Here is a 25,620-nt window from a genome sequence, read left to right as displayed (position 1 = left end):
AAGTTTGAGGTAGAATTCCCCATACAATAAATTGCTTTAACTAAATTTCAAGAGTTCTGTATATCTGGAAACTGTATTCCCCTTTCATGTTGCTAAACGTCTACAACAGCCCAGATAAATTACCTTCAGATGATCAACATTTTAAAGTTAGCAGAAAAGGTATTGCTTTCTTATTTTAACAGTTTATTTTGACTGTTTCATCATCTGTTACACCAGACTTTTAACTAAATCTTTTTTGAATGTTCTGCTTTAATTTTAGCTGTGTTTCCCCATGATTAAGTTATCAGACAAGGCTGCCAAAAATGCAACATGTTGCACAACGTCTACGCTTCAAGGGCAGATACCACCTAATGCTAACATGCTCACATTTGTATATCAAACTGGTATTCTAACCCAGTTAGAATTTACCTGTTACTGAGCTAACATAACTAAGACCATGACTGAAAATTCTACCATTAGCAAGGCTTAAGTGCTAACCAATAACAGGGCATTTTTTAATTACTGTAGTATACAGCCATTTCAAAGACATAACTGTTACAATTCTTAAACTACAAGTATCAAGCCCAAATGACACATCATACTTTGTACTTAAAAACTTCTTGCGGTTAGCAGTGGCATGACTCAAAATTACATTAGCTCAGAGAATCAAGGAGAATGAGACCCCTAGGAGTAGTTTACACAAGGGAGGAGTCATCACCTTCTTAACAGTCCTATGAAAAGATGTGACTAGGTCCCTAACGACTGAGCAGCAGTAGACTCAAACTCTGCTGCCTGATTGTCTCACAGAGATTTGGATTACCCAGTAACCTCACAGACAAGCATAGCCCAGTTTTCAGTTTCACCAACAAATCCCAGTTTGGAAAGCGCACTTGAACAGCACACAGTTTTCAAGCGTTAAGAGCCACAGTTTGACCATATCTCCTTTATTGCCAATAATTTTCCCAATCTGATCGGCCAGTACTTGACAGATGCTACTTTTTTGTCATTGGTAACACAGTGCACAAGACAGAAAAATACCTAATCTATGGAATACTTGCACATCTTTATTTTATGGAAGATTTCAAATGGCATGCTTCAAAAATGAAAATGTTGGTTTTAGACAACAGATTTTAAATGCATACAAGCAGGGAAAGCTGGAAACGAGTCCCAGCTTGGCTTCCCTTCCCACTCTGGAAGTTGCCTGACAGCACAACCAAGATATATGACAAACATTTCCTGAACCAACAGTTTATAGCCTCCTATATTACAGCTCAAAAAATAATGATTTCAGATCACCTAACACTCTAGGCTATACACACAGCTGTTCGAGAACTACTTAGCTTCTCGATTCCTCTATCATAGAGAAACAGGAAAGAAGAGTGATTACTGGCTCACAGCTTCCTAACTTTAATTAGCCACCCTTTGATGCTTTTGGGACTGGAAGGATTTCTTTTTTGTTCATTTTTATTGCATAAACTGTACAAAGTTTAAATGAAAAACGAAAACAAAAAACCCACACAAACATTAATTCTTCAGCCATGTCTTCAGCTATATCTACGGACTACAGCCAACAAAAAGAGAGCTATCAAATTTAAACAGGATTGTATTTAAGGGATGGAACAACCTTATATGGAGATGATGCTATCCTCTCTCCAAACAGCACTTGCCCAAGATTTTCTGATGGTCTTTTCTCTTCCTTATCTTGACAGAAGTCAAAACTGGAAAAAAAAAAAAAAGTAGAAAAGATAACCTTTAATTTTTAATTAGCATATAATTGTAAATAATAGCCTAAAACAATTTCTTAAGTTTTGTCCTTAACATTGCAGTTTTCACGTTTCTTTCAGTAGGTCTGCAGCTGTTAATAAAAATAGAAGTGCTTCTGTATATACTAAATAGAAATATTCCTATCTGATGTCAGTTTCAACCAAGATATTTCAAAGGTAAAGTATATTTAACAAAACAGGTGGCTTTTAGTCTAAACAGTCTTTTCAAGTAGAGTTTAAACAAACAATATCATGTTTCACATTAAAAAAAAGAACCTGTCACAGACTGTCTGTCCATTCTCTTGGAAAAAAAAGGAAAAAAAAGAAAAATAACCACCCCCCATTCTTAAAGGGCTTTTTACAAAGATTCTTTAATATGAAACATGTTCCAAAGAAGGTAAGTACTTCCAATATTAATGTGCCATACTGCCAAATGCCATTCACCAACTCTTTTTGACTCAATGTAGTCTGAAACAGCTGAATATAGGAAAGAGAATATAACCATTCTGAGTCTTTATTATTTAAACATGGTCAGCTGTAGGTTATGAAAAAAAGAAATTCACTTATCTTTGCTGAATAAGTACTTTTCCTCAACGTGTGGGCCTAAATTCATTGGCTTTCATAAACTTTAGTGCAAATAGAGATATTGTTGGCTTTTTGAGCTAGCCTGTGGCCTTGTTGCTACTGTTGCATTACACAGCGTTAGAGCTACATTAACAGCAAGTTTCTCTTTTCTCTATGTTAAACAGCAAGGCAATTTTATTGATTGCATATAACTGCTTACTAGAAGTGCTTTTGTAGATAGTTACAGTATTCACCAACAAGAATCAAAGTGAAAATAAAACCCAAAAATTACATACAGAGCTTTGGCGGTAAAAGAAAAATAACAGTGACTCTTCTTTCAATTACTTTAGTTGCCACAAACCAAGAACACAAAGATCCTGTCTTCCTGGATTTGACAAATAGGAAGGAGTTTCAAATGTGTCAAACAGTCTATGCTAAATCTAAAACTGAGCTTAAATGCAAAAAAAAAACCTGTAGAAACTCAACAACCTCATCTTTAACAATAACAGAAGGTGGTCAGGAGGCACAGGGTTGGCCTTCATCCTCTCCACTTTTGCATTTTAGTCCTGCTGTTGAGTACTGGATTTGCTCTGATGTCTGTACATCCAAAACAATCCCTTCTGTACATCCAAAACAAGGCTTACAAGAAACAAGAGTACTTGTATTATGGGTTGTATCACTTTACTAAGAACAGAAAACAGACTTTCCAAATGCTTCTGCAAGCCAGTTGTGATGTACTTACGCATCATACTCATATGGCAGAACCGATTCAACTGAGTCCAGTCTGTTCACAAAGAGCTCAATTAGTGACTGAAACGGAGAAAAGAAGTGTGAAAATACAAATCTGCAAAATCAGATGCACGGCCAACACGAAGCGCATCACCAACTGTCAGGAGCTAATCAAAGTTACAGCACGGCAGAGTTACTACACTCTTCTGACAGGCCCCGACCGCGGCGCTGGGCCACGCCACAGCCAACCCCCAAGAGCACCGGGTCCACCACAGGAGGCTGCAGCAATGAAGGGAAATTTGATTTTTTTTTGAGTAATGACTGAAAAATTGGGCGGGAAAGGGAGAATTCCGCCCCCCCGGGGGAAATGCCAGGTGTGCTGGGGAGAAGGCGGCGGGTGTCACTTCCCGGAGCAAAGGTTGCCTCCCGAGAGGGACCGGCCGGGGCTCACGCCGGGCGCCTGAAGGGTTCCTCGGCAGCCCCTCCCGGTCGCAGGAACCCCGTCAAGCCCGCTCGGTGCCTCCGCATCCAGGGGGGAGCCCCGGCGGGCCTCCCGCGAGGGCTCTCACCTTGCAGCCTTCGCTCTCCTTGTCGTCGTCGCAGAAGCTGACGGGAGCCAGGCCGGGCAGGTAGAAGGCGGTGCAGAGATGGGCCAGCAGCAAGATGCCGGCCGCCAGCAGCCTCATCTTCCAGCCTCAGGGGGCGAAGGCAGCATGAGCCGAAGCGGCAGCCCCGACTCCCGCCCCCCCCGGCAGCGCCTTGCGGAGGCAGCCCCAGCCCAGGCAGAGGCCAGCAGCGGCGGCGTCACAACGGCGTTGGGGCCGCGGCGCCTGCGTGGTGCCGGGTGAGGGGCTGGGCGCCATCTTGAGGTAGGGCGCTGCGGGGCGCGGCCGCTCCGCTCCTCACGGAGGTTGGCGTTACTCTGGGACGTTTTGGGGGAAGCGATTTCTCCTCTTCCTCGCCTTCCACGTTCACTTCAGTTCTTGTTCTAAGAGCGTAGCTCTTACCCCTCTGCTGGCACTGGGTTCCACGCAGCTGTACCCTCTGCAGTGCTCCCTATTTATTTTCAGTTTCACGATAAATAGAAAGATGCTCTTTTTCCTAAAGCCTCCTATGGGTGATAAGTACCAGAACCTCTTTCCAGGTTCTAGCCCCCTGCATAGCAGAGAAAAATTTAAATTAGATCTTTACCAGCTCAGAAATTAGGGGTGGAAATCCCAGATATTGCAACCTGTGGTTGCAACCATCACTTTCAAGAATTAAATGTGGTGGGGTTTGTAGGGGGAGCAGGGGGACGTTGTTTGTTGGTTGTTTTTTGGTTTAGTGTATTTTATTTTTGTTGTTTGTTTGTTTGTCTGGATATCTGGTTCATCACCTTGTGATGCTTACAGCCAGTAACAGTGGGATGCACACCAGCCCTTGGTGTTGCCTGGCTCCTTCCCGCTACAGTGCGGCTACAGCGGTGCCACGAACATGGCGTGAGGCTCCAGGATCGCTTGTTCAGGTAGCAACGGCAGGAGCAGTGCTCGGGGACAGCTGCAAAGCCTGTCTGAGAAGCAGGGCAGGTGAAAGCACTGGCTGCAATCCAAGCTCCATGCCACTGTGGCAAGAGGTAAACTCACTGCTGAGACATTAAGCTAAAAGTATCGCTGTTGATACAGGGTAGGGAATGTCTCCATCTTCCTTTCTGTAATTCCTGTTGAGGCAAACTGTTGCCTCTCTGGTTTCCAATCTATCTATTTGCATTTCCCATGCAAAACTATGTACAACAATTTTATCCAACTCGTAACTCAGTGGTGTGTTGCCCTTACCATTTTGCACTGAGCAAAAGGAGAAGGAATAAAGGAAGGGTAATAATTGCTTATCTCGCGTGTCTTTTCTGTTGAATCTGGGGAAGCTGAGTTGTCATTTCAAGAAGCTTCAATTATAGATCAGGGAATTGTGATCCACCTTGTATTGCTAATCTGAAAGGGAGCACAACTAGATCCCAAATAGGTTATTTGGGAGAAACACATAGTGGAGTTGCGGTTTAGAGAAAGTTGACAAAGTTAATCCCAGAAACAATTGGTTTGTGCTGCTTTGATCCACTCTATCCTGAATTTCACAGAGCAAAAATACTGATTTTCTACAAATACCTAGCAAGTGACAGCTGCCCAGAAAATTGTTCTTTGTCATGGAAGTATTAATCTGATCTTTTCAGTTATTAGTTTTTGACTATATATCTGGAGGGAATTATGTTCCTTTTTTATTCATTCTGATTACATTTTCTGACATACTTTTAATTCTTTCTCTGCTCAGACATTTGGAAGATACGCAGTTTGTTCTCTATATTTTGTTTCAGGCTTATTTGATTATGTGTGGTGCATGCAGATCTGTTTCTGTGATTATCTATGCTCGTTAGCCTGGTTTTCTAAAAATGAAGCCAAACAAACAAACAAAAACCCCAAAACAAGTCTTATGTGATTGGATTATTTTTGTATTCAGTAGTCCTCATCCCCCAGCTCTCCTGATCCCTTTATCTAGATTAAGCCCAAAGTATGATGAACTTGGTGAAAGGCCAATATGTTTGATGAAAAAATGCAGGATCTAAAGGGGGATCCAAAGTACTGCCCGTCTGCGTGAATTACAGAAGGTCATCTTTCCCTTTTCCAATGGACAGTAATATCATCCAGAAACTTTTACCATCTATGCTGAAAAGTTATCTTTTAAATACATACTACAGTCCAGAGTGTTTGAGAGCTACCTTCTTTTGTATTCTCAGCAGATCTATGAGGTAGTCTGAAGCAATGTTGCCTTCTGTTCTCACCAACACATAGGGCAGTTGAATGTCAGTAACTGAACAGAAGGGACTGAAAAATTGAAGATAAGAATAGGGTCTGGTGTTTTCTTATCAGGATGTGACAATTATGTAGCCACGTGACTGTAACTGCACTGGGCAGAATGAATAGAGTCTGTGGACTCTGTGGCACCTCTGAGGAAGGACAGTCTGAAGAATGCCACATTGGTGAATACAAGACACAGAGGGCTTGGGCAAGTGCTAAGAAAATGGATGAGAATGTGCAGCTGGACCCATATTCTTTGTCTCCTATGACTGCCACAGGACAACACGGCCTGGAAAACTACACCACCACTTCCGATTACTTTGAGAAGCCCTAGGAAAAGCCATTGGTGACCTGATGCCACTGATGCAGATGCCGTACCAGAACATGGAGCGGCTCTGGAAACTGGCTCCTCACAGCTAACATCCAGCTAACATCCCTTGGTACAGCAAATCCATCCCTAGGAACGCACAAGGACTGGCTGCTGGCATCCTATTTATTACTCAAACCTGAGATGAGGGAGCTTCACGTGGGGTTCTGAGTTCCCTGGTTTTTAACTAGTAGGATTTCAGCATAGGAACCAGGTGTATTAATTTACTGCAATACATCTTGTCACCATTCCCTTAATGTACAAGGATGAGTTAGAAACTATATGAACCCCCTAAAACATTCAAGGAATCTACAATTCCCTAGTTTTTGCATCTTGCAGAAATCAATTTAAGGGACCTTCAAAGAGTATGAAAGACATTAGTAATCCTGGCAACCAGCTAGGCTTTTTGAATTTTTGTAAAAGATAACAAATTGAGAAAGGACTTACAAAATAGCTATCGGGTTTAAAACCTCACAGAATAAATAATCAAGCAACTTCCCTTTTGGTTTTGTCACTTATTTTTAAGAAGGTAACAGAAAAATCCATTTTTGCTTTTAAATTAAAAGACTGAATGATATTTACACTGGGTTGACTCTAAGAAAATAGGCCTCATTGACAGTTTAGATGAAACACAAAATTCAAATTATGGAAACCTAGCAAATTTCTGTACGCACAGACTTCTTTCTAACTTTTCAGCTATCAAATTTACTCGGCAAAATGGCCACAATTAAACTTCAGGCATAATTAAAATTGGAGTTAGTTGAAATAGCGGAAAACTCCGTGTGACGAACAACGCATTTCATTTTAAACCAGGCTTGTTTCAGTTTACCATAGGTCTCTGAGGAAGGGGTATTGACATAAGCCTGCCATGTGACGTACACATATATTAACTAATAGTGCCTTGAGACCGCTCTAAGTGTTAAACTCCCACACAGGCACTTCCACGGAGTTTGACCCTACTGCGAGTTGTTTCCAAAGCAGCGAAGCGACCGCTCCGGGTGGCCCGTCCCAGCGCAAGGCGAGGAGCGGCCGCGCCTCCCGAGCTCAGGCGCCTGCAGACAAAGGCAGAAGCGCGGCGCGGCTGCAGAACGTGGCTCCAGCCGGGCCGAGAAAGCCCCGCTCCTACCGTACCCCGGGGCGGCGCGGGGCCCGGGCGCGGAGCCCCTGGCCTCCCCGTGCTCCCGGGGCGCAGGGCCCGAGGCGGCCCCAGGGAGACCCCGGCCCCCCCACTCCGGCGCCGCGTGCATCCGGGGCCCCGGCCGGCCGGTGACGTCAGCGCTATAAAGGCCTGCAGCGCCTTTGTTCGCTCTCATTGCGCAGTTGCGGCACGGCGGGAGCGGGGGTGAGTGCTGCCGGGCGGCTCCGGGGGCTCCGGGCACCGGGGAAGCGGGGTGCCGCTGCCGTGGCCGCCTGGGGGCCGGCCGCGGAAGGCGGCGGCGCGGTAGCGAGCGCGGTGCGTAGGTGAGGCAGCCGGGCTCCGCGCGGCCGCCGCTGCGGGCCCGAGGCGCGGCGGAGCCGGGCCTGGCCGCCTGCCCGCCCCGCGCGGCGCCGAGGGAGCAGCGCGGCCGCGGCGGGCCGCGGGGGGGTCCCAGGCGTGCGAGGCGCGCTGCGGCCGCCATTTTAGGTGCGGGGGTTCCGCGCGGGGTCCCGCCGCGGGCTCGCCGCGTCCCCGGGGAGGACACAGGAGGGGCGTGCGGAGGGAAGGGGATGCGGTCGGGCTGCGCGCTCGGGTCAGCGCCCAGGCGGTCGTCTGGCGCCGGTAGGGAGAGGAGTCCCCGCCGGAGGTGGCCGCCATTTTGTGGAGGTGTGTGGAGAGCGCCGAGGGTCTGCCGCCCCCCCTCCTTGTCCTCCTCCTCCCCCTCCCCTTCCCGGCGGCTCCGCGGGGCACGGAGGGGGCGGCCCCCGCGGCTTCTGCGGCCGCCCGCGCGGCTGAGGGGGCCCGGCCCGGCCCCTCCGGCCCCCGGCAGCCCGCGCCTCGGGGGGCTGCTTTGTCTGCGCGCCCCGTGTGCGCAGGGAGCGGAGCAGGCCCTTGGTGCGCCCCGCTGCGGGCTTTCCCGCCAGCGGCCCGCAGGCGTGCGGGTAACGCTTGGCCCCAGGCGTCAGGCGCTTTGCCAGGCATTCTGAGGCTGTGCTTTGTCTTTGTTCTGGGCTCTTCCCACTCCCCTAAGCCCGCGTAGGGTTGCAGTGATGGAGTGGTATCTGTTCAGGCTGATGCGTTCCGTAGGCCGAGACGCTGGCGTAGCCTCGATGTTCTTAAAATAACTTAAAAGATTGTGCTTAATTCGGAGTACTGGCCCACCTGGCTTTAAATTAAGTACTTTGGTTTTATCTTGACATATTAAGTATATTTCTTGGAAAACTTGTGGCAGGGCTTAAGAGCAACTGCTAGGTTTATTATCAAGGCCAAAAAAACCTGCTTTTCCGTGTTCCCCAATATTATTTGATGTTAAAACTGTTTTCAGCAGTGCTTTGCTTCACTTCTCAAAGTTGACGTACTCTATTTGAAATAGCTATTTGCCTTAGCCTCTTACTTTTTTTTTGTCTGTTATACATCAAATCTCTTACTTGACGTCCCGTTCAAGAAAAATTTCCTTGAATGTATGAGGAAAGTTGAATATTCCATGGGGTTGTCTGGAAGTCTCTTTTAGTTTAATGTTTTGTTAATGACAGCCATATGCTTTTAATAGGTCATTCGTGGCATCAAAATGGTTGAAGCAGATCGTCCTGGAAAACTGTTCATCGGGGGCCTGAACACAGAGACAAATGAAAAAGCCCTTGAGGCTGTATTTGGCAAATATGGACGCATTGTGGAAGGTAAAAACAATAAGAAAAAAACTCTTGCTACTTTAAGATTAAAAAAAACTTAGCTGTGATGACTCTTTGGTGTTGATCATCTGAAATGATGATACCTTCGTGTCCTCTAAGAAGTTCTGAGCTTAAAGGTTAAATAAAGGCTGTGTTGTAACCTAATTATGGAAAAAGAATAACATAGCTTTATTTCCACAGTCCTCTTGATGAAAGATCGTGAAACCAACAAGTCCAGAGGGTTTGCATTTGTAACGTTCGAGAGTCCAGCAGACGCAAAAGATGCTGCCAGAGACATGAATGGAAAGGTAGGAATTAAGATCAATTACACTTTGCTGTTGCTACTAACCAGAAATACTGATCTATGGAATAAATTAACTAATAATAAGACTGGGAAAGACAATGGACTAGAAGATCTTGGAGACAAGTCATAGCTTTAAATCTGTCAAAATGTATTACTTCTGAGCTTCCATGACGTTGGAATCACTTTCTCCTGATCCTGGATATGACAGTAGAAAGTGAAGCCTGGCCATCAGTCAGTCATACTTTTTCAATTGGTGATGGATGGTTTTCTAGTAGACTGCTCTTCACTATTTTCTGTTCTATGATGCTTTTTTAAACTGTATTTGAATGTAGTGCTGTAGAAACTACAATTTGGGGAAGTGACTTACCTGAAAACTATGAATGTTCCCTGTAACGTGGGTTTAACATGACTTCCCTACTCTGTGGTGCATTGATGCACCCTTAATTTGTAGGTGTCCTTACATATGCGAGTTGCATCGTCAACCCGCTTGGTATGTATGTGGAGCATCTTTCCAGTTACTGTGAAATAGTTCTGTAGTTAACTAGCAATTGAATCGCTTGTTTACACCCTACAGTGGAACTATATGACTTACTGGAGAAAATACTAAATAACTAATATGTATTTAATGTTTGTAAAAGAAAATCAAACCTGAAAATTTGGAACAAAGACTTCTGAGATTAGCATCAGGATAGCGTGAATTCCTTCAACAAGCTATTGTGATCTGTGTCTGTTTCAGGATGTGTTTGAAAAGCTAGATGCAAGTCTGTAACTTAACGGTCAACAGCAGCCTATCTTCAAAGAGATGCTGTCTTTTTAGACAGTGCAAGCTGTCATCTCAGTTAACTTGAATTTCAATCGCTGGTCTTTAATGCATAATCTGAACAGGTCAGGTGTTAAGGTCATGCTGAATCGGCCTTTCTGTAAGCAGTGCTTCTGGTGGTGCTTTCTTGTAAGGTTAAAAAAGCTTCTACTTACAATGATTGAATAACACTTGAGTTTTTGGTAGCTGTTGGTGCAAGATATTGAATTGAAAGAAAAATGTCCGTTATTGCAGTCCATAGGTAATGCATATAAATATTTGCGCTTCTGGCAATAAAAAAATCTTTTTCTAGTGTTCACAGAGAACGCATATAGTAAAATGTAGTTATTCCTTGGTTTGTGTTATAGTGGGCTGTCTGCTGTGTGTGCTTCTTAGTTCCTGTGTGCTTGAGGACAGTCTCATGATGGTTAGTGTTGCTTTCTTCAGAGACTTGCTTTGTCTTATTCAAGTTAGTCGTTTTTCTCAAGGTGGAGAGTGACAAGTCAGATAACGTCCTTTCTATTGCTGGTCTAAACATCCTTAAAGGTGCGTTCCTTACTGAATGTACCTCCCGTTGTGTAGTTTGCTACAGTTCTGAAGACCTGTTTACCTGCAGTTCTGAAACCCTGATTTCCTCTGAATTAATCATTCCACTGAACCCTCACATGTGGTAACTTGAAGCACCAACAACTAACTGTCAGACTGAAAGGAGTTTAGTCACTAATCCTAGGAACTGTTTGCGGAGTGCACCGTTTTCATTTAATGCCTCTGAAAATAAATCACCAACTGGTCTAGATCTTTAGTACTGTCTTTTCGATCACATTGGAAACATTCATGAAAATAATGCTTAGTAAAGTAGCTAAATGAAATTTAATGCTTGTCTGAGATGCCTGTTTTGGACTGCACCATATGCATCACTCAAGAACTGTTAGAAAGTACTGCCTTGTGGGTCATCATTCTAATGGATTCTGTCTTCAGAGCTGGAAAACTAAACATGCCTCCATCTGCTTTGAAATCTGAACACTGAAGTATGAAAAGAACTTCCTCACTCAGGATTTGGCCAAGAATGACCGTTTAACATAAATCTTGTAGGTGTTGCTATATATCATGCCAATTCTGTAGTGGTCTAGCATGGTTTAACCATGGGTATGGAAGATGTGGAAGATGATTGGGAGGTAGCCTCTCGTCCTCATCTTGAGAAAGCCTTCTAGACAATAAGTGATGCTTGTACTTCAAAAAGACTCTGTACTCTAGATCTGAAGAGCTGTGATGCTTGAGGCATGCTGTGGGAAGAGATCATTCTAATCTGTCTGAAATAGAAGCTTCTCTTCACGTTTGGAAGCGATGGGTTGGAGTTCTCATGAAAATTACAGGCACTTCAAAAGACGCAGCAGCAGCAGTACTGTGCAGACAGTAGTTCAAGCAGTCTATAAGGAGTAAGTTACAGTCTAGCCAGGGAAGAAGGTTCTGTGTGGCCTGTGTATAGCTCATTCTGTCATTCCAAAGAAAAATCAAATTTGCAGCCAGTAGAAGAGGCTGACTTCAATGATTTCTGCAAGAGTGTATCTGCAGTTGCCGTGTTAGGGACGGGGGAAGGGAAGAAAAGGGCTAAATAGCTCACTTTAAAATGGAACAGGCATAAACTAGTCTCAGCATGCTTGTTGAAAATTTTAGTCCTGAAGAAGGTCAGGAGATAATAGTTTTGGGGGAAGGGCAATTTTTTCAATTTAAACTTTCTCTGCAGAATTGGATCAATCTTAGCCTGAGCAGCACAGTAAAAATGTTAGAAGTATCTTATAGCGAATTCTTCAGGAAAAACCTTAATTGCATGGTAGTAACATCAACATCCTGATGTCATGAAATGGACCTGCTTGTCTAAATACAAGTGTGAATACTCCAAGTATGTATTGAACATTCTATGAAGTAGGCTGTTGTGATCTTCTGGTTTTAAGTCCTGAGGGGAAAAAAATAATCTATAATTAAAGAGAATATGACCTTAGAGAAACATCCGGGACAAGCCAGAGATAAAATTCCATTTGAAGCATTCCATTCTTCCATTTGAAGACCTGCCAAGCCAGCTGGAGCGTGTTGAGATGTTGGAAGCAAATACTACAATCCAAATGACAGTCTAAACTGTACTCAGCACTAGAGAAGATTGCCTTCGTCTAATCGTCAGAAATTTATTTCCCATTCTTCTGGTGAAGAATTGATACAATATGCAGAAGCTCAGCCTGATAGGAAATTACCTTCAGTTCTTGAATGTATTTGGTGGAAGGAAGCCTTCATGATGTGATGTCAAGGAACATGCAGAAATGGTGGAGTCACTGCAGCATCAATAGTAAAATCTTCCATTTGAGATTGAAGCCCTATGTGATGTTAGGCTGCTGTTTCATGCAAGTTTCTTTGGAGCTCTCAAATTACGGCCATTGAAACCTTCCAAATACACTACATTTAACTTTTGTTGGAAAGGGAGCAATTTGCAGGACAGTTCTCTAATTCTGTTTGCTTGAGGCTCCCTGGCACAATACAAAATGGTACAGGTTGTTCATTCCACATACGGGAGTTTTAATTATGATTGCAAATCTACTACTAGCCTTAGATGACTGTTCAGTAGACTTCCCTACATTCTAGCACCAAGGTGATGCCACTCAGTGGTGCCCGGATCATACTACAAATGCTGCTGTAACACTCTGTGTCAAGATTATAAACACCAACTAATAAGTTCATTTTGACAGCTTTTTTTTTTTTTCGCTTTGGGCCCATTGGAAAAACAATTCCGTATTCTGAGATGGCTTGTCTGAGTTTTATCTGTTCAGTAAGATGAGAACTTTCTCTACTTAACCTGAAAACTGATAACATGAAAATGTTCCCTCTGCTTTAAAATAGGACAAACTTTGACAGATACCTTCTGGTTTAAAAGATCTTTTTGGACTTCAGGACTGCTGGAAAGCATTTTGAAAAGAAATGTGTTTTGCCTGGGTAGGATGCATAGGTTCAAGACATAAGGAAATAGTAGAAGTCATTGGGAAAACTCTGCTCCCTATATTTAGAAAAGCAAATAAAAAAACCAAAAAACACCGACTTGGCATCCAGATACTCAAAACCCCATGGTAATGAAAAGTGGTGATATTAGGTTTCCAAAATTCAAACAAGCTGTCAGGAATTTCTCATGAAATGGGACAGCAGCGGTTGTGATGGCAAAGTTTAAGGCTTCAAGCCTACTTTTTCCAGTTTTGAGAAGGATGACTGAGATATGAGATGTGATGGTAAAATTACAAACTAAGATACAAACTAAGTTCCAGGGATTAGTGGTATTAATGCTTTCTCCTGGAATGTTTCAGCTTGTCATGCCAGATGTGTTTTTGAGAAACTTTATATAATTAAAAGACTTCTATTAAGTCAAAGACAAGACCAGTGTGATTTTGCTAGTATTTTTTTCCACAATGGATCAAGTCAGACCTTTGGATACACACACGTTTTTCAAACAGTAGGTACAACTCTGGTGGCAGGATACATGAGCTACTGGAGTGGATGATTTCAGAAAGGGACAGATTTCATTGAAGATTGTTTTACCTCAGTAAATAATCACCAGCAGTCAAGAGTAACATACTACTAGCAGTCAGTTTTTGACCATTATTGCAGTAAAGAAGTGCAATTAACAGCACTTCTTTTCTAATTCATTAGGTATTGTAGCAGAGTCAAATATTTAACAAAAAGGCAAATAAAAATATTTGCCAGGATAAATGTACAATAAGCCAACTTCAGTAGAGCTTGTGATCTTGGCTCTGTTTGGTTGACCAAATGTGAGGTGTCTGAAAGGCAATACAGAAATCTGATAAACTTAAGTTACTTGGTATGTCTTACTACCTGCTCATATTTGAGATACAATAAGCTGGCTGCAGAGTTCCTGTTACTGCAGGTCTGTGCTCCAGAAAAAACATACACTTCAAAGAAAAGTCCCCTCTGCGAAAGCAAGTAAGAGTAATTTGTGGCAGTCACCTCTTTTTGAAAACCCAGCTTGAAGCAGTAGAAAAGAGGGGTGAATTACCATACTCAGTCTGCTTTGTAGATGCTGAAATTACTTCTAAATACTTCAGCGATCACCGTTTAATCAGGACATCAAGCAAATGTACTTAAACGGCCTCCCCATTGCCAGAAACCCCAACTGAAGCTAAGATACCTTCAGCTTAATCCTGTAGCTACTGGTGCAGTCAGTTTGGTACAAAAGTTCGTGGCAATTGGAAGTAAATTGGAGCTCATAAATCATATTTCATTTACAGAATAAATGACATGGGGCTGCCGTAGTCATTGGACCCTTTTGTTTTGACCGAAAGTCCTTTTCGATGCTGCTCTGTATTTTTCATCAATACAACAAGAATGAAGTACTGTAGAAATAGGCCCAACATGCTGCTGAGTACGTGGGGACTAATACTGAAGACTGAAATCTGTTCTAGAGTTGCTCTAACTTTATAAAATGGAAGCCCTATAATAGTGAAGCAAGAGGGGCTTAATTTAAGAAATACAAACATGACTGAGCAATAAGTAAAGCAGCTTCTTCTTTAGTCATTAGATGGGAAAGCAATTAAAGTGGAACAAGCAACCAAGCCCTCCTTTGAAAGTGGTGGTAGGCGTGGGCCGCCACCCCCTCCACGAAGCAGAGGTCCTCCCAGGGGCCTTAGAGGTGGAAGAGGCGGAAGTGGCGCAAGAGGACCACCTTCAAGAGGGAGTCACTTGGGTATGTATTTACCTATCTCATTATATACTTGGACAACATACAAGACAATCCCATTGGAAGATGACAATAATCCTACTGGAAAAAGTCAAAGAGCTGAATAGTGCACTCCTTGTTCATTATTAAAAATGATGAAATATGATCTCGGCAGTTGAGTCAAATTTTTGATTAGGCAAGTACACCTTAAGAAAAAGGCTTTCAAATATGAAGATTCCCTTCTACATCTAACACTCTACCTGACTTTTGGCTATGAAAGAAAAGCAAAACTCCTGCCCTGCACGTGAGAAAGGAAGTTTTCTGGTATTCAAGTTGAAAAAGTGATTCTCTTCCACCAGGGACAGGGAACTGCCTTCTGTTCTTATGTAGAAAGTGGTCTAAACTCAGTGAACTGTAGGTGTTTAAATGACTGATCCTTCTGGGTCACAGTGGCAATTAGGGAAGTTAAGCATTACTTGTTACAGTGTTTTCAGTTGAAGTTTTCTGAAGTGCAGGGGTAATATGCTACTTGATACTGGATGTTCTTTAACTTAGATATATCTTTGTTTAGAGACTTTTCAGTATCAAAATAGTCATTTAAAAATAAAGCAGCACCTGAGGTATAATGAGGGGAAAAATGGAAATAGTAAAAACTCCATTCTTGGAGAGTCTGTGTAGTAGGTCCTACAGAACCTCTGTTTCCTCTTTATGTAGGATCTTCTCTAGTACATCTTCCCAGGTGGTGGCTTTTTGTCTTCTGAGGACAATAACTTGTTCAGCATTTAAGCTGTGGCTGATGACAGATACCAGTTTTCTTTCTCCCTTGCATCACACCCTGTGGCTTTTGGTTCACTTCTGTAAGATAATTCTTAAAAGGAATTTAAGCTGTGAAAAAGTTAATTTGGCATGCTCTCAATTCTGCCAGTAGTATCTAGCAGTGGCCAAAACACAAGAGGAGGGGTTTTTAGGTGCCTAAAATTAAGAGGTTTGCTGTTGATGACACAGTAGTGGTAACAGCAGTTATTGCAGTTCAGGCTTTTAAGGGCATATAGGTGAGTATCACAGAAGTAACGAGGTGTGTGGCTTACCCTTTTAGGGTCTTCTCGAGGACCACTTCCCATGAAGAGAGGTCCACCTCCACGAAGTGGAGGCCCTCCACCTAAAAGATCCGCACCTTCAGGACCAGTGCGTAGCAGTAGTATGGGAGGAAGAGGTAAGAACTTGATAAATTACGTTATTGCTTAGTCAGCCAGCTTGCAGTACCTTAGTCTTCAGAAACTAATGCAAATCATTGATTTTAAGTTAAATCTGTTGTGGGCTAGTGCATTCTCTTCACTAATCTGTCAGTTCTCTTATTTACACCACTTTGTAGCTGTTTGTACAATTTAGTGTGATTCTAAAGATGTTCCTGTTATTTCTGCTTGTATAGTTTTAAAGCAGCACTGTAAATTATTGCAAGGTGAACTACAGATGGTGTTCCTAAATCACTGTAAGCAGTTTGCTAATACTTTGCTAATACTTCCTTGAGGAGTCTTCTGTGTGTTGAGGAGTCTTCTGTGTGTTCAAGTGCTAGTTAAATTCTAAAATTTGGGTTGCTTCTCTTAAGCTCCTGTGTCACGTGGAAGAGACAGTTATGGTGGTCCTCCACGCAGAGAACCGATGCCATCACGAAGAGATGTCTACATGTCTCCAAGAGATGATGGCTACAGCACTAAAGACGGGTAAATTTTCTTACTCATTTAGCTTGGCTTAATTTTAAGTTCTTCTGAGAAGGATTTTGATCCCTGATTGTTTCAAAGTGTGACAAGTAGTTAACAACGCAATTCTTGTTCTTTGTAGTTACTCAAGCAGAGATTATCCCAGTTCCAGGGATACAAGGGACTATGCGCCACCTCCACGGGACTATGCATATCGTGATTATGGTCATTCCAGTTCACGTGATGAATACCCCTCGAGGGGCTATAGGTATCTACTACTGGATTTTTGTCCATGTCTTTCTATTTCTGCTGTGGTCCAGCTGACTTATACTAAGTCTCAGTAGTCTTTCCTCTTACAGTGATCGTGACGGATACGGTGGTGGACGTGACAGAGACTACTCCGATCATCCAAGTGGAGGATCCTACAGAGATTCATATGAGAGTTATGGTAAGAATTCATTTTGAGATTCACGTAGTAATTTTTACAGGTGTCATTAAAATCTGACTCTTACTAGGTTGCTCATGTTTTAGGGGGAAGTGGCACACTTTTTTTCCCCTACAGTGAAAGTGCAGTTGTTGGTTATCATTTGATCGTCTTGTTAAATAAGCTATAAACTAAAGAAGCAAAGTCTACAGTTCAGAATTGCAACTATCTCTGGAAAATGTCTGAGTTTCTTCTCTAAAGTAACAAGCTGTTCTGGAATACCCAGTAAAGAGCCTGCCTGAATAAACACCGTCTGCATTCCTTCAAAGTCTTTAAATCCACTCACTGCCTGATACTCAATTCCCACTTTAAGTACCCTTAACATGGCAGATTAGATAAAGAGCATCTCGATACATACAAAAGAGTAACAGTAAACATTTAATACAGCAGTTCTGTAAATTCAGATTGAAATTGTTATATATAACTTATGGTGTTGCCATATTACCTGACCATTGACCCTGCAGGTAACTCACGTAGTGCTCCACCTGCACGAGGGCCCCCGCCATCTTATGGTGGAAGCAGTCGGTATGATGATTACGGCAGCACACGTGATGGATATGGAAGCCGAGAAAGTTACTCAAGCAGCAGAAGTGATGTCTACTCAAGTGGCCGTGATCGTGTTGGAAGACAAGACAGGGGTCTTCCCCCATCCATGGAAAGGGGCTATCCACCGCCTCGTGATTCATACAGTAGTTCAAGCCGCGGAGCACCCAGAGGTGGTGGCCGTGGCGGAAGCAGATCTGACAGAGGTGGAGGCAGAAGCAGATACTAAAAACACTCTTAAATTTTTTGGACCAAGATAAATTTCGCAAACAAAAAAGTGGAAGTTGTTCTATCTTTACTACCAGAGGACTACTAAAAGGAAAAGTTGTTTTTACCTTTTTTTTATTGTTGCCTGTTAAGTTTTCCCCTCCATGACTTTTATGCTTTTGTGAAGAAAAGTTAAACCAATGTTTAATTTCATTTCAAAATTGTTAACATTTCTTTCAAAAGGCAGATGTTAAATGTATAAAAGTTGAGCTGTGTACTAGTGTTGTAATTTTCAAAGTAAAGTTTCCCTGAAATGCCACACTTCCCATCTGACTTTCCTCATGAATGGAATAAGCAGTTCTTACGATCTTCCACACAACATCTAACCATCTAGGATGGAGCTGGATTGTTCTACATATTCAGCGTCTCATTCTTAAAGTATTGGTTGTGATGTGGAGGGTGGTGGGGATATTCCACACAAAGTTCAGTTTTGTCTAGAATTTGAAGTTAGTGTTCCCAGTTCAAAATGCCTTCAGATCCTTGTGTAAAGAAAATAGAGGATATCATTCAATTAACCTGAATGAAAAAGCAAGTGGATAATACTATTTTTTTTGCCTCCCTACTGTTCCATGGGGAATTAAAAAAGATGTCCCCTCCAAATGAACCATGTACTTGTAAGTCAGCTACAGAATACTGTATGAAAAAAAGTAAAAAAAATAAAAAGTTTGACCAATTCCATCAAAGAAGCTGCAAAACGATGCTTACTCATACTGTTTCAAATTTTTGCAACTCTGTAGTGTTTCACTTTTAAAGGAGCATCTTTGATTCCAAAGGAGAAAATAAGATAAGCAAGGAAGTCTTTCTCTCCACTTCTCAAAGGCTTATGGCTTCATAAAAACAAGTGAAACTTTCAGCATTCCACAGCTGATTTAAAGCATCAAATGCCTGTGAAACAGCAAAGATGGTAAGCAAAGCAAACTAGTTTTTCAGTCTAAGTCAAAATTGAATCAAGTTGTCTTCTAGTACAGTAAGACAAGCTGCACGTCATGGCAATGGAAGTGCTGTCTAGATTAAAAAAAAAAAGAAAACGAAAAACTTCAATGCATTAGAAGTTCTCCAAATTCAACATTTCTTCTTGGATAAAAGCATTTATGGCACTGATTTTGAAACTAAAGACGTGAGAATGCAGCTCGCTATAGACAAAATACTGTGAAGTAGGGTTGGGAGGGGATATTTTGTGCCCAGTATCTCTCAGTGAAGATGCTTAAACAGGCTGCATATACTATTATTTTAAAAATAAAAGCCTTGTGAAATCAGGAATTGGTTTAGATTGACAAATACCATCTCGGCTATTGGGAGTTTGAAGCAAGCCATTGCAAACTTGACGTTTAGTTGGATGCCTGACTCTTTAGTTTGACACTACGTTACAGGGATATCTAGCACATGTGGCAGAACCTGGGGCAAGTTATGACTCAGGTAAAGCCACGAAGTTCAAAAGATGCTCTTGAATGTAATAGACATGAAGACCTCCAACTAAAAACAAAACAAAAGCATTGTGCTACTGTTTAGTCCTCAGTAAATTTTGTCGTTCAACTTATGGATTTAACATGGCAGTGCACCATTGAAAAGGAATGAGAATCCATAAGCCATGCAACCTATCACTAAGTCATTCCAGTCCATTCCAAGCCAGTGAATCTTCCACCACTTAGAAGAGAAGTAGTAAAACTTGCAAGAGACTAATCTGCAAACCCAAGCTTGTGACTTGAAATGGGGGGAAGCACTGTAGGTTGACTTGCACTATAAAATGTACTCTTCTCAGTTTGTTATATCTTACTTTGATTGCAGGGTGATAATTTCTAGAAGATGACACTGAAGTAACGCTGGTTCGTCTGTGGATGGCAGACGTGAGTGGTGCCTGTACTAATAGAACAGGTAATTATTGTACTAATGAAGTAGCTGGATGGAAGATCTCTGGTGGTTCTGTATTTACAGATTTGGGTGGATGGTCTTGGTGGCTAAATAATCCCTTATGATCTGCTGAAAGCAAATTTTGGAGGAGGCGGTCTCGCTGGGCTTTGTAATTGCCAAGTTAGGAATGACAATCTTACCAGCAGTTTAAGAACAGCAGATAATAAAATATGATAACAAGTCCATAATAAATAAAGATGCGGAGTTTACTTAATCTAGCAATCTTCACTAAATAAGACCAAAAAAATATGAATACAAATAATAGATGTTGGTACAGACCTTTAATTGGTCTTGTTAAATATGCAGAATGTAGAATTTAATGGTTACAGTAAAATGTAGTCTTTGACTAGGAGTTAATCTCTGCAAGTGTCCTTGGATTAAATTGCAGGCTTACACCCATGTCAAAAATTGCTTTAAACTTCTTAGGTCAGTTGTACTTCATGATTTCAAAGCCCACCACATTAAAGTTACTTTTCTCTGTGAGTGGAGGGACAAGTTGATGTTGGAATAACTGTTCAGACCTCATGTGAAAGTGTCACTGTTCTGTTTCTCTGATACTTACCAGGAAAAAAGAAAGCAGTAGTGGCTGCCCTGCTAACGTAGCGCCCTGACAAACTTGTCCACTAAACAAACATCATTTTAAAAAAATGTGTGTAATGCCTTTTAAAAACTAGCATAGAGTGAAGGATATGTACAAGTCCTTTTTTCAAGGGCAGTACTGATGTAAGAAATGTGTATAGTTTTTTAAAAAATTAAAATTTAAAATTTTAAAAATTTAAAATTTAGGTAAGTTTTGCCAGAATTATTTTTTATGTATTTTTTTTTATTAGTATTCAAAGTACTATATAAATATAAGAACATATTTTGTTGCTACTTTCAAGTGCTGCTTTTGAGAACCAGCTTTGAAATGGTGAGAAGAAAAAGCTGTACTTGATAGTGTTGTTCATTTGATGTATTATTACTGATTTTAGGGAAGATCCATCTTGAACGAATAGGTTTTGTTGCATACTGTGTGGTATTATAATCTCAGTTTGCTTACAGTTTTTTTCTAAGATTCTATATACAATGTTTTTGTCAGAATATTACAGTAATACTTTGTACATGCTCCTGACAAATTCCTCTTTCATTTCAGAGTACTGGATTTTATTTCAGATAAAATACAGAAGCATCAAGTGTATTTTCTAATACGAGTTGGAGGAAGCACATAGTTAAATAAAAGCTGTTACCTGGCCAGTTTAATATTTTGCTGTTACTGTTAAAATCTCAATGAACAAAAAATGGGAAAATACATCATAAATTAAGTTCTTTTCCCGCCCTTCCCCACCTACTAAAAATTAGGAGTCAATTATCAAACTTAATGTTTGAGGCTGGTCCAGGTCATGAATTCTATAACAGAGATGACAGCCTGTCTTTAATATGCAGCATCCTAAGTGACTTTAAAAGGTTTTGCCAAATCATCATATAGATTGTGTCAGAATGTTTTCAACTTCATAATACATATATGCCATGTCAGCTTCAATTCTTTGTATTAGTTGGGAAGTAGAGGATTTCCCCCCCCCGATTTGCTCTAGGCAAATGAAAAAGCTCTCTAAAAATTAAGGGGGGCTTTCTTAATTTACTAGATGTGTTTTGTCGCTTACTAATGCTTAGTGTGGGCCATGTTGTAATTAATAAAGATAGCAAAAATAATAACACACTTTCTCAGCCTACTCTCCAGCTTATAAACATTTCCAAGTTTTTAACAGGAATTATGACAATCTTAGTTTAAGGAGCAGTAAATAGAATTTAAGTGACTACCTGGCAGGAAAGGTAATAGTAACTTCCTAAAAAATACTAACTGTACTAGTTCAGGAAGCTGATTGCTTTTTTATCCTACGTTTTATTTAATTTATAGCACATTATTTATAATCTGTACCTTTGTGTGTACCAGTTTCTTAAAAGATTCTTGAGTGGTCAAAAACCAGTGGGTTTTTCTGGTAGACAGGACTTGGAGAGGACGATATGCATGGGTGTTGCAGAGGCGTTACTTGGTAGTCAGTCTAGAGACACTGTTGTTCCATATCAATAAAAATAGTTTTCAGATCATTTTAATTATTGTGGTTAGCTTCTGATGTATTTTATGATCCTGGGACAGTTTGGAAATAAGCCAAATGTATTTGTTGAATATACAAAAACAACTCAATTTGGCTTTTTTGTGTTTCTTGGTTTCTGAGAGTATACTAACTTGAATTTCCTTTTTTTCAGACTAGAAGAAGGCAGTGCAGCAGTGGATATGCTTGGAAAAGCGAAGGATAATATAAAGCAGCCGACAAAACTTGTCTTTTGACCATGGTGTTACCCAGTATTTGTTTTAGAGGGTTGTGTTACCATTCAGGGTATTGCCTAGTGCTACTAATCTCTTGGATACAAAAACTGTTCAGATAGGTGGAAATCAGTTATTGTCTCTTGCAGCGAACATCTTCCAGGAGTCTCAGCGTACATGCATCAGTAGATTGTGCAGCAGAAAAATAATCCAGGGTATTTACATGCAGTGTTTTCCCTCTCTGATGAAAAATAGCCAGTTATATGAAAGTAAGTTGTAGTCACCTAAATTGCAAAGGACTAAATTGCTGCAAATTCTACCTCACAAAGAAACCGTCAGAAGTTTTACAGTATTCTTACATTAACAGTTTTATAATTGTCCAAGCCTTCTGGATTAGAGTAAGAAAGTGTTCAGGTACTGAGGTGATGTTAGTGATAAATCTCGAGAATGATCTGTTTTTGCGTGTACTAGGTTCTTACAGAACTCCACCCAGCAGTGCATCTCTTAACAGGTGTAGAATTCCATAGAAACGATGTTTTCTTCAGAATATTTTCTTGGTTTTGATGCATTTTTGTCCTAAATATGTGTTGATGTGCCAATGTATGTGAGAGTAATCCTCAGGCATTGGTATGTCATACAGAAAACTAACTAATTAGTCGTGGCTAACACAGTTTATAGTATTTCAACAGTAGACAAACTTTTTTCATTTAAACAGTTCTGTTACTAATGAGTAGCTAAGAAAGAAAAAGCATTTATACCCTTTCTAGGCATTTAAAACTATCTTATTTTTTTGGTATAAGAGTATCACTAAACTTCGGTTACAGACTGCAGACTCTAGTAGTAAGTCTGCCTGTATATAGCACGTAGGTATAATAACAATATTTTCCAGGGCTAATAAATAAGCAGTTAAATAAAAGCATTGTGTGTTTGTTCTTAAGAAAATCAGTTACTCAGCTACACTTGCATAGTAGAAGTGTTTACCAACAAGTACTTCGTAGTGGTGGTGTACTGTTAAGATGTGGTCTGTGGTCTCAGAGAACTTACCTTACTTTGAAAAGAAGCGGTCATACTCTGTAACAGTAAGAAGACTTCTTTTTCAGCAGTAGCTTACAGTCTTGAGTACTGCTCTTCAGGCTAAACCAGATTATAATTGAAAGCTAATGCCAACGTATGAGTTGTATGAAAGAAGATTCATATGTACTGGAAATGTTACATAATTCACATCACTGGTGTATTCTCATTAGCTCATGTGCTGTGTTTCAGACTTCATTGAAAATCAATGGCTTAAATGTAAAGCATTGTTGGGTGTTTTCTTCTATGCCGAAAAAAGAGAGTTACGTAAAAGTGACTTGTGTACACACACTAGAATGTTTTCTTGATGTCTGAACAATGTTCTCAAATTGCTCCTGTTACTGATTGTATATGCTGTTTGTTAATTTGATCTAGACCTCCTCCTTCCTTTAAAACAAAACAAAAAATCTAATACTGTAATATAGTCGTTATTGGTGTAAATCAGGCTGCAAATAAAAGCTTGTTGGTAACTTGGGGGTAGAGGTTGACTCTGCAAGGGATGGTAGACAATTCATTTGTTTTGTTCCTCTTAAGTAAGTAATCAATGTTGAAGCTTTTTCCAAAGACCAGACAAGAAATTGTTCCTTGCTTGGTGGGTGGTATACTTTCATATCCTGGGTTCCGCAGCAGACCTAATTCTACCGTGAGGGTAGGTGAACAAACTGGAAGATTACTAATTGGATGCTGATGATTTTCTGAAAAGTTGGCTTTGAAGTGGCTTACCTGCAATGTTTTAAATTTGGGGGTTTTCTGAATATGTAAGAGGTCACCCTTTCAAGCTCTTGTTAAGTATTCAAGATGCAGGAAGTATTTTCATTTAATTGTAGTTGAAACCATTAGCACAATACATGCCTGGCTGCAACACATGAAAACAGGCATAAATCTCTAAAACTGCCAATCTATGGGGAAAAAAAAAAGTTTGCTTTGGAGGAGAGAGTGAGTGAAGTATTCTGTGTTCAGGTTTGTGACATGGACTGTGAAGCAAGTGTGTAATTCTCCATCTACTGAAATTGCTACGCACGTGATCTCTTGCCTTATATATCAGAAACTTGCTACGTTCTAATTGGATCACTGAAGTGGGTGTCTTCCATATGCATACATTGTTCCTATACACATATGTTGACCCCAGTGGATAAATGAACGTTGCCAGTTGTCTTACCTACTATAGGTATGGTAAAAGAAGAAGCAAGCTATGAACATGGAGATTGCCTGTATTCAGTTCTACAGAGTAGTGCTCAGAAGAACCGTAAACCAAACCAACCAACCAACAGCAACAACAAAAACACACTAAAGGTCTTGTAATTAATTTGAAACATTTTGCACACATATGGATAGCTATAGATGCACATTACCAGATGGCGGTGTTTTGTGATTTAGCTTCAGCCTGCTTTACTGTTCACACTGGCTGCTGCTATGTGCTATATTTTCACACAACGTAGAACTCATCTCCACATCCTGTTAGAGGTCAAAAGTCTGTATAATCCTAAAAAGGCAATGTTGATTTCGTATTGGTGGCTATTATAAGTGATAAGTAGGTAGGTCCAAGTACCAAGCATAAGACCTGGAAAATGAAGAGACAAAGCCATGCGTTTTCATTGTATGTAGTTTTTCACGTTGCTGTTCTATTTCTCTCTATGCCTCAAATTACTGTGTAAGCAGTTTAGAAGAGCTGGTGTCTTGAAAGCAATAACAAGGTTAGGGGTTGGTTTCGAATATTGTCATTGAGAAGTTATTGTCTCTGGGATAATTTGTTCCTGTTTTATTGCTTTAATCCATGATATTCTAGTTAGGCATCATCAACTGATGGGAAAATTGCTTTATTTTCTATTTGTGCTGGTGCAAGCAGTTACAAATGGCGATTGCAAAATGACTGGGCTCGTCTAAGTTAATGTGGCCAATATTGATGGTTAATATCTCCCAGTTCAGGGTGAAAAACTGAAACCACTTGTTCTTTAGACAGTAGATCTTGAAGAGCTGGTAGGAAGTGCCATTTTAATAGGACAAGTAAAATAGTTGGAAATTTTCACTCTCAACGTTGGGTGACTTAGTTGTGAACTTTCAGACTTACCTGTGATATTTGTTTTGAGAGATTACATTTCATGCAAAGAACCATTTTGGATTATATCTGTTTCTTACATAAAACAGTTGAAAAAAATAATTTTTTTGTACATTAAGTGCGTGATCATAATTTATTTTTAAAAAACATCTTGAAAATAGGTAACTAAAATGGCAATTTTACTAACAAGGCTTACTAGAGAAAAAGTTTAAAAGTGTTATTCAAAGTTAGTGTAACGTTCCCCCCCAGTCACGTTTAGTGGGAATTTCAATTTAACTCTGTAAATATCTCAGTGTGTTAAAGACGTTTACTACTTTGGGCAATAGCCACAAGTGAAGACCAGGTTTACGAGATGATAGTGTCTGGCAAAAGGAGAAGGTCGGTAGGTAAGATCTTTATTGTGGAATAAAAATCTCCACATTAAACACTTCTGTTTGCAATAATTTAAACGT

General features: G+C 40.9%; 2 protein-coding genes and 1 non-coding gene across 5 annotated transcripts in view; 2 read left to right on the top strand and 1 right to left on the bottom strand.

The window, feature by feature from the left end:
• The window catches only part of LOC118245499 (transmembrane 9 superfamily member 2-like), a 32,064-nt gene extending 28,148 nt beyond the window's left edge, over positions 1-3,916 (bottom strand). Inside the window, exons 1-3 of the mRNA XM_035541739.2 lie at positions 3,605-3,916; positions 3,049-3,116; positions 1,604-1,697 (exon numbers count right to left, since the gene is read on the bottom strand). Of these exons, the coding sequence (XP_035397632.1) occupies positions 1,604-1,697; positions 3,049-3,116; positions 3,605-3,721 (279 nt within the window). The 5' untranslated portion in view covers positions 3,722-3,916. The remainder of the gene's footprint in view (positions 1-1,603; positions 1,698-3,048; positions 3,117-3,604) is intronic.
• A 3,489-nt stretch (positions 3,917-7,405) lies between these two features.
• Positions 7,406-25,467, top strand: RBMX (RNA binding motif protein X-linked). 3 transcript variants are annotated; one of them, XR_007708808.1, is made up of 10 exons: positions 7,406-7,566; positions 8,912-9,038; positions 9,231-9,337; positions 14,696-14,867; positions 15,937-16,053; positions 16,447-16,561; positions 16,680-16,805; positions 16,897-16,985; positions 19,617-19,703; positions 21,984-25,467. XR_007708808.1 is itself a non-coding variant. In XM_035541742.2 (9 exons), exons 2-9 carry the CDS (start codon positions 8,930-8,932, stop codon positions 17,791-17,793), a joined length of 1,143 nt encoding a protein of 380 aa, XP_035397635.1. In that variant the 5' UTR covers positions 7,407-7,566; positions 8,912-8,929; the 3' UTR covers positions 17,794-18,092. The 3 variants fall into 3 exon arrangements, 2 of the variants coding, with proteins under 2 accessions (XP_035397635.1, XP_035397633.1); XM_035541742.2 differs by lacking the exons at positions 19,617-19,703; positions 21,984-25,467 and adding an exon at positions 17,486-18,092 and having other exon boundaries at positions 7,407-7,566; XM_035541740.2 differs by lacking the exons at positions 19,617-19,703; positions 21,984-25,467 and adding an exon at positions 17,486-18,092 and having other exon boundaries at positions 7,407-7,566; positions 16,882-16,985.
• LOC118245649 (small nucleolar RNA SNORD61) lies at positions 9,091-9,162 on the top strand. The gene has a single exon (XR_004777921.1). It is a non-coding gene; the product is annotated as a small nucleolar RNA SNORD61 (small nucleolar RNA).
• Positions 25,468-25,620: the final 153 nt, after the last annotated feature.

Source organism: Cygnus atratus, chromosome 13 (genome assembly GCF_013377495.2).
Source record: "Cygnus atratus isolate AKBS03 ecotype Queensland, Australia chromosome 13, CAtr_DNAZoo_HiC_assembly, whole genome shotgun sequence".
Lineage (NCBI taxonomy): Eukaryota > Metazoa > Chordata > Aves > Anseriformes > Anatidae > Cygnus > Cygnus atratus.
The sequence above is the reverse complement of the archived record's forward strand: the minus strand, read 5'-3'. Positions and strand labels throughout refer to the sequence as shown.